The 12,454-nt window shown below is 40.9% G+C and overlaps 1 protein-coding gene across 1 annotated transcript in view; it reads left to right on the top strand.

Moving 5' to 3' along the window:
* RPS6KA2 (ribosomal protein S6 kinase A2) overlaps positions 1 to 12,454 on the top strand; it is a 156,965-nt gene that overhangs the window by 83,970 nt on the left and 60,541 nt on the right. The window contains exons 4-6 of the mRNA XM_042826906.1: positions 7,327 to 7,407; positions 8,145 to 8,224; positions 11,357 to 11,463. Of these exons, the coding sequence (XP_042682840.1) occupies positions 7,327 to 7,407; positions 8,145 to 8,224; positions 11,357 to 11,463 (268 nt within the window). The remainder of the gene's footprint in view (positions 1 to 7,326; positions 7,408 to 8,144; positions 8,225 to 11,356; positions 11,464 to 12,454) is intronic.

The raw sequence follows: 12,454 nt of genomic DNA, 5'->3' as shown, positions 1-12,454 counted from the left end.
GGCAGGGCAGTTGGACTCGATGATATCTAGAGGACCCTTCCAACCCATACAGTTCTGTAATTCTGTGAACTTTTCAAAAAATTTGGAGAGAATCGTGAACTTTTGGTGATAAATAATGTAATTCAAATCTGAATGTTTAAAGTATGAAATTAATTTATATACATCTGTCCTTCTTAATCTCAGTACTAAAGCATTCAAGCTACTTTACGGAATCACAGAACCACAGAGTTTGGAAGTGACCTCTGGAGATCATCAAGTCCAACCCCCTGCTTACACAGAGTCCCTACAGTATGTTGCACAGAAAAGCATCCAGATGGGCTTGGAATATCTTTAATTAAATAATAAAAAAAAAAAGCACAAAAGCGAAGTCTTTGATCTCTTAAAAGCAAAATGTGTTCTTTTATATAAAAGGGAAAAAAAAAAAAAAAAGAACAAAATGACCTCCTCTAGATTCTGGACTCCTAAAAACAGTCTGTCTCCATATTGATTTTTCAGAGTGCTTTTCTCCAAAGACGTGCTTCATGCCCTGTAATTCTGTTTTATTCCTTTGCTGCAGCAGCCCTAGGGCTGAGTAGTAAAGCTCTGGTTGTAAAGGTGCTTTCCTTATCGCTGTGATGGTTTGTTTTAGGAAGCACAGGGGACCTTTCTTCCAGAAAAATAAATTTTGTATATTTATACACATTTCACAGAAAATGTTTGTAAAATCTCTTCGTGCCCCTACTGGTATACTTCTGCATTCAGGTGGCCCCAGCACAGTGTTCTGTTTTATTCTGTGTTGCAATAATCCGATGTGAAGGTAGGACCTGAAAGGCTGCCTGGAAGATTTTAGTATAATACTGCGTGGAACAGAAATGCAGTAATGCAAATAGAATTCCCAAACAGATCCAGGGAAACCTGATTATGTCTTTTTTGGAAAGTCTGTATTTCTTCATATCTTGTGTAAACAGTCACCATATAAGCACTTTGTCTTCTAGACATACACAGTGTGGATTTGTAATTAGAATCTAGCTCTCTGTTTTTGCCTACAGCAGCTAGGATTAAAAAAAGAAGAAAAAAATAACAGAAATAGGATTTGAAAAGAATGCTATGTGTAATTTCATATATATATATGATTTTCTGTGTTATTAACATGTTACAGTGCTAAGTGAAGAATTTGAAGTTGAACTATATATCCCCAAGTCTGAGTTATATTTTTGCCTTTGTTCCACTGTCACTGACTTCTAGGGAAGTGAAAAGGTAAAGGCTGAAGTTTAGATCCAATGTTTACACATTGATTTCTCCTGCTAACAATATTTTTTAATGATGTTTTGTTTAAGTTAACGTAGTTTTTATCTTCCTCTGTTCTTGCTTGTTAATGAGTGTTTCACTTCCACCAAAGCATGGCTATTTCCTAACAGAATGCTCTTGTGAGGCCCCATCTGGAGTACTGTGTCCAGATCTGGAGCCCGCAGTACAAGAAAGACAGAGAGCTGTTGGAGAGGGTCCAGAGGAGAGCCACGAAGATGATCGGGGGCTGGAGCACGTCCCCTACAGACAGGCTGAGGGAGCTGGGCTTGTTCAGCGTGGAGAAAAGAAGGCTGTGGGGTGACCTCATTGCAGCCTTTCAGTACCTAAAGGGAGCCTACAAACAGGAGGGGAATCTATTCTTTGAAAGGGTTGATAACTGCAGGTGAAGGGGAAATGGTTTTAAGTTGAGGGAGGAAAGATTTATGTTGGATGTCAGGGGGAAGCTCTTTACAGAGAGAGTGGTGAGGTGCTGGAACAGGCTGCCCAGAGAGGTTTGTGGATGCCCCGTCCCTACAGGTGTTCAAGGCCAGATTGGATGGGACCCTGGACAGCCTGGTCTAGTATTAAATCTAGAGGTTGGTAGTCGTGCATGTGGCAGGGGGGTTGAAGATTCATGATCCTTGAGGTCCCTTCCAACCCTGCCCGTTCTGTGATTCTGTGAAAAGGTGATTTTGTATGTGCAGGTAAATTATGATCAGTGAAGGTTTTTGCTAAGGATTCAAGCAAACTTTGAAACCTTTTCATTGTTCAGATATATTCTTTTTGTGTCTTTCTGCAAGTGACATCTGCTGGTACCAGACTTGCAGTGAGAGTCTCTCTATAGTTTTCTGGGTCATGGGATTAAGTAGCACTACAGCTCAAGTTGTCAGGAAGGACATAAGGCCATAAGAATATATCACTGAGACACCTAATGCATTCCTAGTTTCAAAAATCTTTAAGGTTTCAAATGTCAATAACAGCCTGGTGACACAGAGTGGGTTGCCTCTAGAATCAGGGGAGAGAGACTGGACCTTGTAGAGAGGCAGCCAGTATACCAGCAGCAGCCCTGAAACACCTCCAGCAGGTCCTTGGAAGAGAGCTGGCTCCTGTGGCTCAGGGCAGAATCACAGGATCACAGAATCGTAGGGATTGGAAAGGACCTCCAGAGATCATCGAGTCCAACCCCCTGCCAAAGCAGGTTCCCTACAGCAGGTCGCACAAGTAGGTGTTCAGGCGGGTCTTGAACATCTCCAGAGGAGACTCCACAACCTCCCTGGGCAGCCTGTTCCAGTGCTCCGTCACCCTCACCATAAAGTTCCAGGCAGCTGCCACAGGTATTCACGCAGGAACTAGAGTCATATAGGGAATTACACTCTAAACGCTCTCTTAAGTAAAATAAGTTATCACTTTGGTGCTCTTGAAGCATGGTAGAAATGTCTTTAGCTTTAGATACCTCAGGGACATGACTTGGTTGTGGGACTTAGTACAGAGCTCATGCCTTGTAGCAACAAATCTGTATGCAAGAACAACAAAAAACAAACAAAACCATTAAAAACTGCACTGGAATTTATACTAAAATATACTTCTCTCGAAGTAGAAATATCAGCTGTATTCTAGGTAAGATTTAGATGATAGCTTCAGGAAAATTTTAATAGAACTTATTATAGAATTTAAAAGAGTTACTTTGGTCAGCAAAGAGAAGAGTGAAATTGAATTAAAATGTTTAGAAATTATTCTTTAACCAAAAAGATCCCAGAAGCAATATTCAGTCTCCACTGAAGTTAATGTCTGAATGGCTTTTAACTTCATGGAGCTCTGACTTCAACTCAGGTACCTTGTCACTAGAAATATGGCAAGTTACTTTTCCCTTATGGTGAATTAACTATACATTTTAATTGATGTTATACCAAATACATAAGTATCTCTTTTATAAGCTTCCCTTTTACAGCTTTTGCAGGCCATGTTTTCTCTAATTTCTTAAAGCTAATTTCTTAGCTTTCTTAGGTTTGATTTGACAGCCTACTGAACAGATACAGTGTGATTGCATGTACATCAAGTAAGGTCCCCAGATCATCATTGCTTGACAGTGTCTATAGCTAGAGATGCACTGACTTTTTATCTTTCTGTATTTAAATCTTAACCATAGTTGATATGATAAAAACTTCAGTGAAGGAAATAAGATTATGGTTTTATTTTCTTTTTTAATAAATTGATTGCTAATCCATTTTTGAGAAGGACTTTTTTTTTCCCCTTGGAAGGTGCTCTGAATGTATTTTTCCTTTTTTCCCCCTTTCCCTTCATTACTTCATGACTGTTGAAAATTGGAACAGCCTCAGAAATAAAATTAATATGTTAAATTAAACCCTCTCTTTAACCATTGAATAAAATAAATGGTAAATTTGTCTTCTTTGATGTTTAGAGCTAGACAGACAGAATAAGCTGAGTTTATATGCATGCATATTCAGCTGTCTCCATTTCTCTTTCATATCACATTAATACCTAGAAATGGGAATTGTTTTTATTTCAAATTAGCAGGTGCTTCCTCCCCTGTTGCAGGTCCCATCAGTCTGGTCTTTTCTGCCTTCCAACATAAGGGGTTACTTCAGGGGTGTTTAGTTGGCCCAAAAGCATGCAAACAATCTTTATGACTTTATGCTTGTTGTTCCAGGTTGTGTGCTCTGCTTCCATCTGATGTATGATTTAAAAACCCATGGGTAGAAAGGCCAGGAGTTTAGCAGTTCAGTGCCAGTTCCAAAGGGACTGTATTTGTGAAAGTAAACATCTGGTGCAGGCAGAATCTGCCAAAGACACCTGCACCTCCCCTGTGTGTGCTGCTCTGAGTCTTTACAAGTGGTCGAAAACAGGAGGGGTAGCTAAGGTTATCTAATCTCCATCAATACCAAAGGCTAGGCAGAAGCTCTGAGCTTGAGAGCAGCCCTGTGCCAGGGGGGCCTTTCTAGAGATTCAGTTATTTTGGAAATGAGTGGAGAACTCACTAACTGGTCCCAAAATGAGACCATGCAAAAATGTATGTGTTTGCTTGATCACTACACAGAAATGCACACTGCTAATATTTAGTCCTTGTCATCCCTGGCACCAAGGCAGCTATTCAGACCCTGTCCCTCTCTCCCCTTACAGATGGATTCCCTACATAAGATCAAGCAGGCCAAAATAAACAGCCAGAACTAATTCAGATCACACTTGAGCAAATTAATCTGATTACCCAACTACCAGGATATATGAACTAGAAGGGATGTTTCCTCAGAAGGGCAGGCTGGGACCTCTGAATCCTAGAAAAAGTTCCCAAGATGAATTTTCTTGACCATTGTACTTGAATGATGAAGTCAGAGAAGTCAGACTGAGCTGGAGCCTCGTGTTGTAGCAATGTTATGTTCAAGTGCTACCCCTTCTTAAAACTTTTCCTGATGAATTTGAGATTCACGTGCCCCAGTCCCAACAATGTAAGTGGAATGAACAAGAGAGGAATTCCTCGCTGTTTATGAAATGAGAGAAAAGATGTCTTCTCTCCTGTTATGGCAGAATTAATGATAAACCAGAAAAGAAAAGGCAAGAGGGCCTTGTGCTGCGTGTTTATTGAATACCATGTCTTGTTATTGCATCATTAAATATTAATATATGTATAATTAACTATCATGTGAAATGTTGGATGTTTTTAAATATGAGAACAGGGAATGTGCAGCATAAAACAGTGCCCTGTGGTGTGCAAGCTGCTGTGAGCAGGTAGGTATCCTAGAGAGGTGACTTTGGAGTTTGAGATCAAATGTTGCCCAGATACATGGAGGCAATCAGTAAGACCAGAAAGCAGACCAAGGAAAAAAAAAAAAAAAAAAAAGAAAGGAAAAGAAAAAAAGCTTGTGTATTTGCCTTCCTAGAGAATATAATTAATTAAAATATCTGGGCCTGTGTGGCTTCTGCCCTCAGAGCATTTAAATCGAGCAGCTTTTGAAGCTGGAAGATGCAGAGGGCAGGTCACCAACGCACGTGCCAAGCTGTAATCCCAATTACAGGTTCCAATTATCTCTTTTGGTTGACACTGCAAAGGTAATGATTACGGCAGCTTTGGAGGAGACCAGGCTCAGCACAGACGATCAGGCCGTGACTAGAGATTTAGGTGTCTCTTGCAATGACAGAGACTTTGCTTTAATATCCCCATGACTCTATGCTGCACACATGGGGAAGGAGGATGACATGTAACCCTGCATGTCCACAGCCTGTAACTCCTGTAACAGAGGCCACCACAGCAGCAAGCAGGATGGGGGGAAAAGGAGTTCAGCAAACTACCCAGTGGCATGGCTGTTTAGAGCTTGCAGTACTGGTGGTAGGAGGACATACTGCTGTCTGCCAGAAAATGCCAAATTTGCTGCTGACACTGGACCTCAGATGGATGACAGCTACTTTCTGCAGCTAGTACACTCCTAGTCTTGAGTAGCCTTGGTCTGTGTCTGTTCAGTGCTGCAGTCAATGCTGGCTAGAGCAGGTATATAGATGACAATGTGAGTTGCACAGAATAGCTGTTCCTTGCCTTTGTAGCATGATTGATGCTTTTATCCAACTGTGCATGGTAAACCACCCAGCTCATGTACAAAATATCCTGTAGATTTTGTAGGGTATGTCATTGTGTGAGCATATAGAGGTACAGAGAGGCACTTTATGAGGATATCTAACCAAACCTAGTAGGAAGTATTCCACTCACCCGCCTGTCAACCAAGAGCCTGGGAGCATTCCTGCGTATCACAGGGATCTAGATCTGTGACATGAGGAGTACTCTCCCTTCAAATATGTTAAGCATTTTCTAATTGTATGAAGTGTAATTTATGTTCATGAGATAATGAGTTAAGATTCTGAGATCCCTTTGTTTTGCTTTTTATCTACAAGGTAACTTAAGTTGAGTAGCTAGCAAATTATTCATTGCTACTGACACAAGTGAAGCATCAAAACAACAAGAAATTCAAGTTTTCCTCCACTCCTATTTAAGGTTTTCAGATCAGATTTTTCTGTCCTATTTCTGTGCATCAGTTCTTAATGTGCAGCAGCAGGGTATGTGTTTTCGTTGTGGTATGTTCATTACTGAGGTGCTGGGAGTGCTTGGCTTCTCAGCAGATCCACAACACATGCAGGCGATGACAGCATCTCACCAAGATCTCAGGCTTTACCACCTAAAATAGTCACAAAGCATTCCTCATGGATGCTTTTGGCTGCAAACCATATTGGCATTGTGTAATACAGAGAAAGGAGAAGAAAATTTTAATGCTTCCATTGCAGATTTAGAAAAATAGTGATTAACTGAAAAATGTCTGTCTAAGATCAAGAGCTGGCAATCTGAGAGCTTGATACCCCTCAACATCTGAACATTGTTAAAGGTACTTGCTTCAAAATCTTCACTTTGATGAGTGTGAACTCAGCTCACCTCCCTAACTCCTTTTTCTTTTAGTCTCATCTCAGCCACAACTGTTTTTCTCACTGCTTTCCCACAATTATTACTCTATATGTGAAAATCGTTTTTTATTATTTTTAATCAGTTTTTTTCTTTATTACTGATTGTTTAAGGGTATTGTTGAAGGCTTGTGGTAGTTCATATTAATAATTTCCAGAGAATGTTATCTAGAGATATCTAATAAAGACTGCTAGCATCAGCACCATACAAAATGTTAAGTTGCAGAAGGTTAGCTTCGCAAGCTCTGAGACTGGTTCATTTGGTGTAATCTTAAGTGAGATAGAGCTGTTGATTTTATACAGTTTTGACCCTCATATTGTCAAAACACGATCACTTCCCCCTCGTTTGTAACACTGCGGTGCTTTTGGTTCAGGCTGTTCTCTACAGAGGAGGATGCAGTGCCCTCCTGAAGAGCTCACCCTTTGCAGATGCAAGACAGGCAGAATAAGGGGCTATCAGAGCGTTGCATGGATTGCCAATGGTTATATCACAAACACTTAAGAGATTGAAAGCAGGACCCAGCTCACCTGAAGCTCATTGCAGTATTGTATCCAGCAGACCATGATGCCTCTTAATGTGTTGCTTTTCTTGTTCTTTCCTTGTAGTTCGGGATCGGGTACGGTCAAAAATGGAGAGAGATATTTTGGCAGAAGTGAATCATCCTTTCATAGTCAAGCTTCATTATGGTAACTACAATAAAGTATACTTCATGTTTGTTCTTAAATATGTTGGAGAATTGTAACTAGATGTGTTATAATTTCATATAGGTATCGACTGCCTATATATGACAGTCTGTAAAATCATAGAATTTTAGCATAAGTAGCTCTTAGCCATTTATCCAGCAAAATACACTTGACATAAAATGTAGTGTGATGTATCATGCTAGTGGAGTTGCTGATGAGTTAGTTACATCTGCAAACCCCCTCACCTGCTGTCTGGTATCATCTACGAAAACAGAGGAACTATTTTTTATAATCAGCATGTTAGTGACTGTGAATTCATGGTCTTGCTGGAGCTGCACTCCTCAGCCTTAGGAGCTCCCTAGGCCCATTATTACCTACTGTAAAGAGCCCGCTGTGAATAGTCCAGGTTCTACCTTGCTCAGGTCTGGGAACTCCTCCCTGTGCCCAGCACTCCATGTCTTCTGGTATTTGCACAGTGGAAAGCAATATGAATTCATAGGTGTTTAGAATGAAATTGAATATTTTAGTAATATATCACTGTCTCTCAGCTGATACTGTTTTTCCCCATTGTCTAAGATAGATTGCTTATTGCTGTAGAGAAGTTAATTCTTCTGTTCACTAAGTGAAAAATGTCGGTAGAGCTAAAATCACAAATGATATACCATCAGGCAACAGTATTTATTCTTTGGAGACTTTATCTTGATTCAAATTTCCAATGTCTCAATCTTTTTCTAATGCAGCATTTCAAACAGAGGGGAAGTTGTATCTAATACTAGATTTTCTGCGGGGAGGGGACCTTTTCACAAGACTCTCCAAAGAGGTAAGCTGAAAGACTTTAACTTTGGAAAAGAAAGACTATCCTGGATTTTCAGAAACAAATGAAGCTGGTGGGAATGGTAAAGGGCTTTGGAAATAGTACATATATATACATATGGGCTATATATAAATAAAAGCGATATAGATAGATAGGTAGATAGATAGATAGATAGATAGATAGATAGATAGATAGGGGCTATATGTGTAGTAGAGCTGCATCATCCTGCATCTCTAAGTGGGTTCTTATTAATTATATTTGAATAATGCCACAGATAATTAAGCAGTTAGGCAGTAAGCATCACTATCACAGAAAACTAGCAGCCATTATCACAACAAAATACCTCCAGGCTCATTGCTAACCAAATATAACTTGGCTGTGATGAGAGGCAATCTGAGAAGCCCATCTCCAATACACTTTGCCTGGGATGTGAGCACAGAGCTGCTTTAAAAGCACAACTGCTGCCAGCAAGAAGAGATGCTGTCAGTCAGGGTCTGACCCCTGCAGAAGGTGTGCAGAGGATTAGGGCATCAGTCACCAGCAGGACAATGCCACCTGCTGTAGTTGCTGCTGGGAGTAGGTTGGAGGTCATTCCCTGCCTCAGGCTTGCAGTTTGATTGTCACCTGCCTATCCTGCTTTCCTCACCTCTCTGACCTCAATCTGCCTGTGGAGAGATGCTCCTGCTGAAGAGTAGTATAGTTAGAAAACCAAACCTGTGTCTCACTAACTCCAGCAGAGAGGTAGCTGCAAGATATCTACGTTCATTTCATACTTGCCTGTTTCTCCTAGTGCTTCTTGAAGCCACCTGTCTATGAGTCCTGCAGGCAGAAGTAGTGCTTTGGTGAGGCAGCCCTGCCACTTCCGGGGAGAAGCCAGGGAGCTTTAGGGGTCCCAAGAGTTGTCTGTATTCCAGGGCTTGATGTTACTAGCTTAGTGTCCTCAGCTCTTGGTCTCTGTCCAGACTGTGGGGATGAGGCATCTGTATTCACTTGACAAAGGATATTTGAAGATAAGATGAAGGGGGGGAGTTTTTCTTTGTTCTGGAGGGTTTATGGATAGACTATGAGAATAGAACTTTCATGCAGAAGTTCCCTAGCTGCATTTTCCACCCCACAAACCCAGTCTGGGTGGCAGTGGCAGCTGGTGAAATGCTATGGAATGGGCTGACAGGCAGACTTCTGAGTCCACCATGGGCTGTAAGCCCAAGTGTTCTCTTTACAGACCTGTCTGCTAATGCAGGGAGACATCAGCAGTGGGTTTATGGCAGTGCCAAGTAATAGTACCTGTAGATGTATTTACTATATGGAATCAGTTATTTTAAACAGAATGAAAAAGATTCAAGAACATAAAAATATCTTCCTGCTGCTCGTTACAAAGTACAGCTTTTTTACACTGCACTGTCTTTAGAGAATCTCTCTGATTTCCTAGGAGAAGAGAGAAAATGTGGTTCTTGACACATTCTGCACAGTGAAGGAGCGTGGAAGTATGACTCAGATTTTGTACTCATTTGACACTTTTGGTTTTCCCAAAGCTTTCACAATTCAGTGCACTGAATTCTCTGCTTTATGCTATCAATAATGAGATCTGTTAGCTTGGCAGTGCTAGTACATCTCTTTTCTGTGTTTGCAGCTCATCTTGTCTACCTATACTTTGCAGCTGTTTATCATAGAATCATAGCATCGTTTGAGTTGGAAAGGACTTTTAAAGGCCATCTACTACTGCTCCACTGCGATGAAAACAGGGACACCTGCACCTAGACCAGATTGCTCAGAGCCTGGTCCAGCCTGGCCTTGAGTATCTCTAAGGATGGGTCTTTCACCATATCTCTGAGCAAAAAATTGTAAATCTGTATTGAGATGACTCATTTTACTTCTGTCATATGTAGTATCTGCATTTGCATATGCAATGCACCAGCTTCTCGTTCTGCATTATTATTGCTGTGCATATTGAATTTTAATTAGAAAGAAGTAAATATCATCTGGGATACAATAAAAGTTGAACCATTCTAGAAACAAAAGGTTTTCTTGGCATCTGAGCTTAGTGATTTGTTTTGTTTGCAGAAGTTTCTTCCCACCTAATCCAAAGCTTTCCAATGTTGGTAGTAGCTACTGAAAGACAGCTGCCATCAGCCCTGTGTGTTGGCCAACATGTCATTGCTCAGGGCATCTGCACCAGGATTGCTAAGGTTCAGCCTGAGGTCATATTCCCTGATCATTTGCACTGGATCTGTCCCTGGCTCTAGCTCAGGGGGAAGCTGTTTCTTCTCCAACAGCCAAAGCATAGGTACTGTTTGTAGATGCTCCTTTGCACTGGGGACACTTTTTCTAGCTGTCATGTGTAAGGATATGTCAGGTTTCTTTCTTTCACTCCCTCCAATAATATCCCAAACCATACAAGCTTGAGTAGTACCATGCTGAAAACCTCTGGCACACTGTGTCAGATATTTCTACCTGGAAAACCATAATCAGAATTCTATGTTTCAGGAAGTTAATAGTGCTCTGCTGAGGGTGGAGGAGCCCATTTCCCTCCTGTGCAGAAGCTGGGGAATCTTTCCCTGTGAGAGTCTGGTGGTCCCTAGAGATTCCTTGGAGCTTTGATGCATGGGGCTTTAAATCTAACTCAGAGTGTTTTAATGCTGTGTATTGTGCTCATATTTGGGAAAAATATATGTTTCAGTTTCTAAAACAAGAAGAGTTACACTCCTTCAGAGGGGTTCCTCATATTACTCTCTATGAGAATTTAGGAATCAAATGCCAAGATTTTAGCAAATTGAGGGGTATGAAAACAATAAAGGCTGCAGTGTTGAATGTTGAATTTTGCTACTGACTTCCAAAGGGTAAGGAGTTAGAACCTTATTTATATTATTGTGACATGATGTCATCTAAACAGATCAAACAGATGAATGAGAGCAGCGTGTTTTAAGGAACAGGAGTACTCAGCAGATCAAGTTTTGTTTTATAAGGAGAATCTGGTAAGAACTGTTAATGTGAGCTCAGACAAATTATGGAAAATTGAACCTGATATGATGGGCCTTCCAGCATTCCTGAGTTAGACAATTCCTTCCCTGTGTCTGCTTAATGCAAGCCAGCCCACCACTGTCTAGTAAATAGACATGTTCTTCTTTTCCTTCTCTCTAGGTGATGTTTACAGAAGAGGATGTCAAGTTCTACTTAGCTGAGCTGGCCTTGGCTTTAGACCACCTCCATGGGCTTGGAATTATTTACAGGGATCTAAAACCAGAAAAGTAAGTTAATGAGAAAGAGTGAGCTAAAACATAAATACATGAGCTTTTAGGTTGTTTCTGGTCCTCATCTTATGAGTAAATCAAAAAGTACCAGACTCTGCCTTCCTTCCTGTGTGAGAGACTATGCATGAGAGCTTAACCATCAGGAGTAGATTTTGTTCCTCCTGTGTAGCTGATAAGATAGGGAAGGACCATGTATTTTCACCAGTGAAGCATGGGAAGTGGTGAATTGGTGGAGCAACAGCTGAGGCAGTGGTGCTGTGGTAATTATAGAAGCAGCCAAGCTGGTAATAACTGGGAGATCCTGCAATGTCTGGAACAGAGGCACTGCAGTCTCTTCACCTGTGTTTATTTTTGGTTCTACCATGAGGCTAATGCATAAATTCAGCACCAGTCCTGACAGCCTCAGTCTCTGAGTCTTTCCATTATCTTATTTTAGCATGAGGCTAAGTGCTGTGACTATGGGCCAGTATGATGTAGCCTCAGTTTAATGAGTGAGCTCAAAGCAGGGTTAAGACATGTTCTGTTCCCTTCAGTATCACTGTTCTGGATTTGCGTTATTTAATCTGGTCTTCCCCTTGATGAGATAGAGACTGTCCAAAGCAAATCCACTTCTAGCTCGTACAAAATGTGTGGTATCACATTCAGTTTTACTGCATCCACTGCTTAACATATATGAAACTCTGAAAACTGATGTGTGCAGTGCCTCATGAAAGATAATAACCAGTATTTTAAAAACATTTTTATTAACAACTAAAACTGTTGTCCCAGAATGATTCTAGCTGGTATTTGCAGCTATTTGCTGTTGTTAATGTGGTGCTCTGTAGATTTTTCCTTTCTCTTTTTCCTTTGCAGTAAATCAATAGACTAAATGACACCCACAGAGCTATGGCTGGAAGTCATGTGATATTGCCTTTATTCTGTTCCACTTGGCTGGTGCTTTGCCTGCTTCTCCTATGCCAGCTCCAGTAAAGCAGGCTGCAGCATGTCA

The sequence above is a fragment of the Centrocercus urophasianus genome, unplaced genomic scaffold (genome assembly GCF_019232065.1).
Source record: "Centrocercus urophasianus isolate 14NV4802_14NV808 unplaced genomic scaffold, USGS_Curo_1.0 seq_10, whole genome shotgun sequence".
Lineage (NCBI taxonomy): Eukaryota > Metazoa > Chordata > Aves > Galliformes > Phasianidae > Centrocercus > Centrocercus urophasianus.
This window is presented reverse-complemented; position numbering and strand designations above follow the sequence as displayed.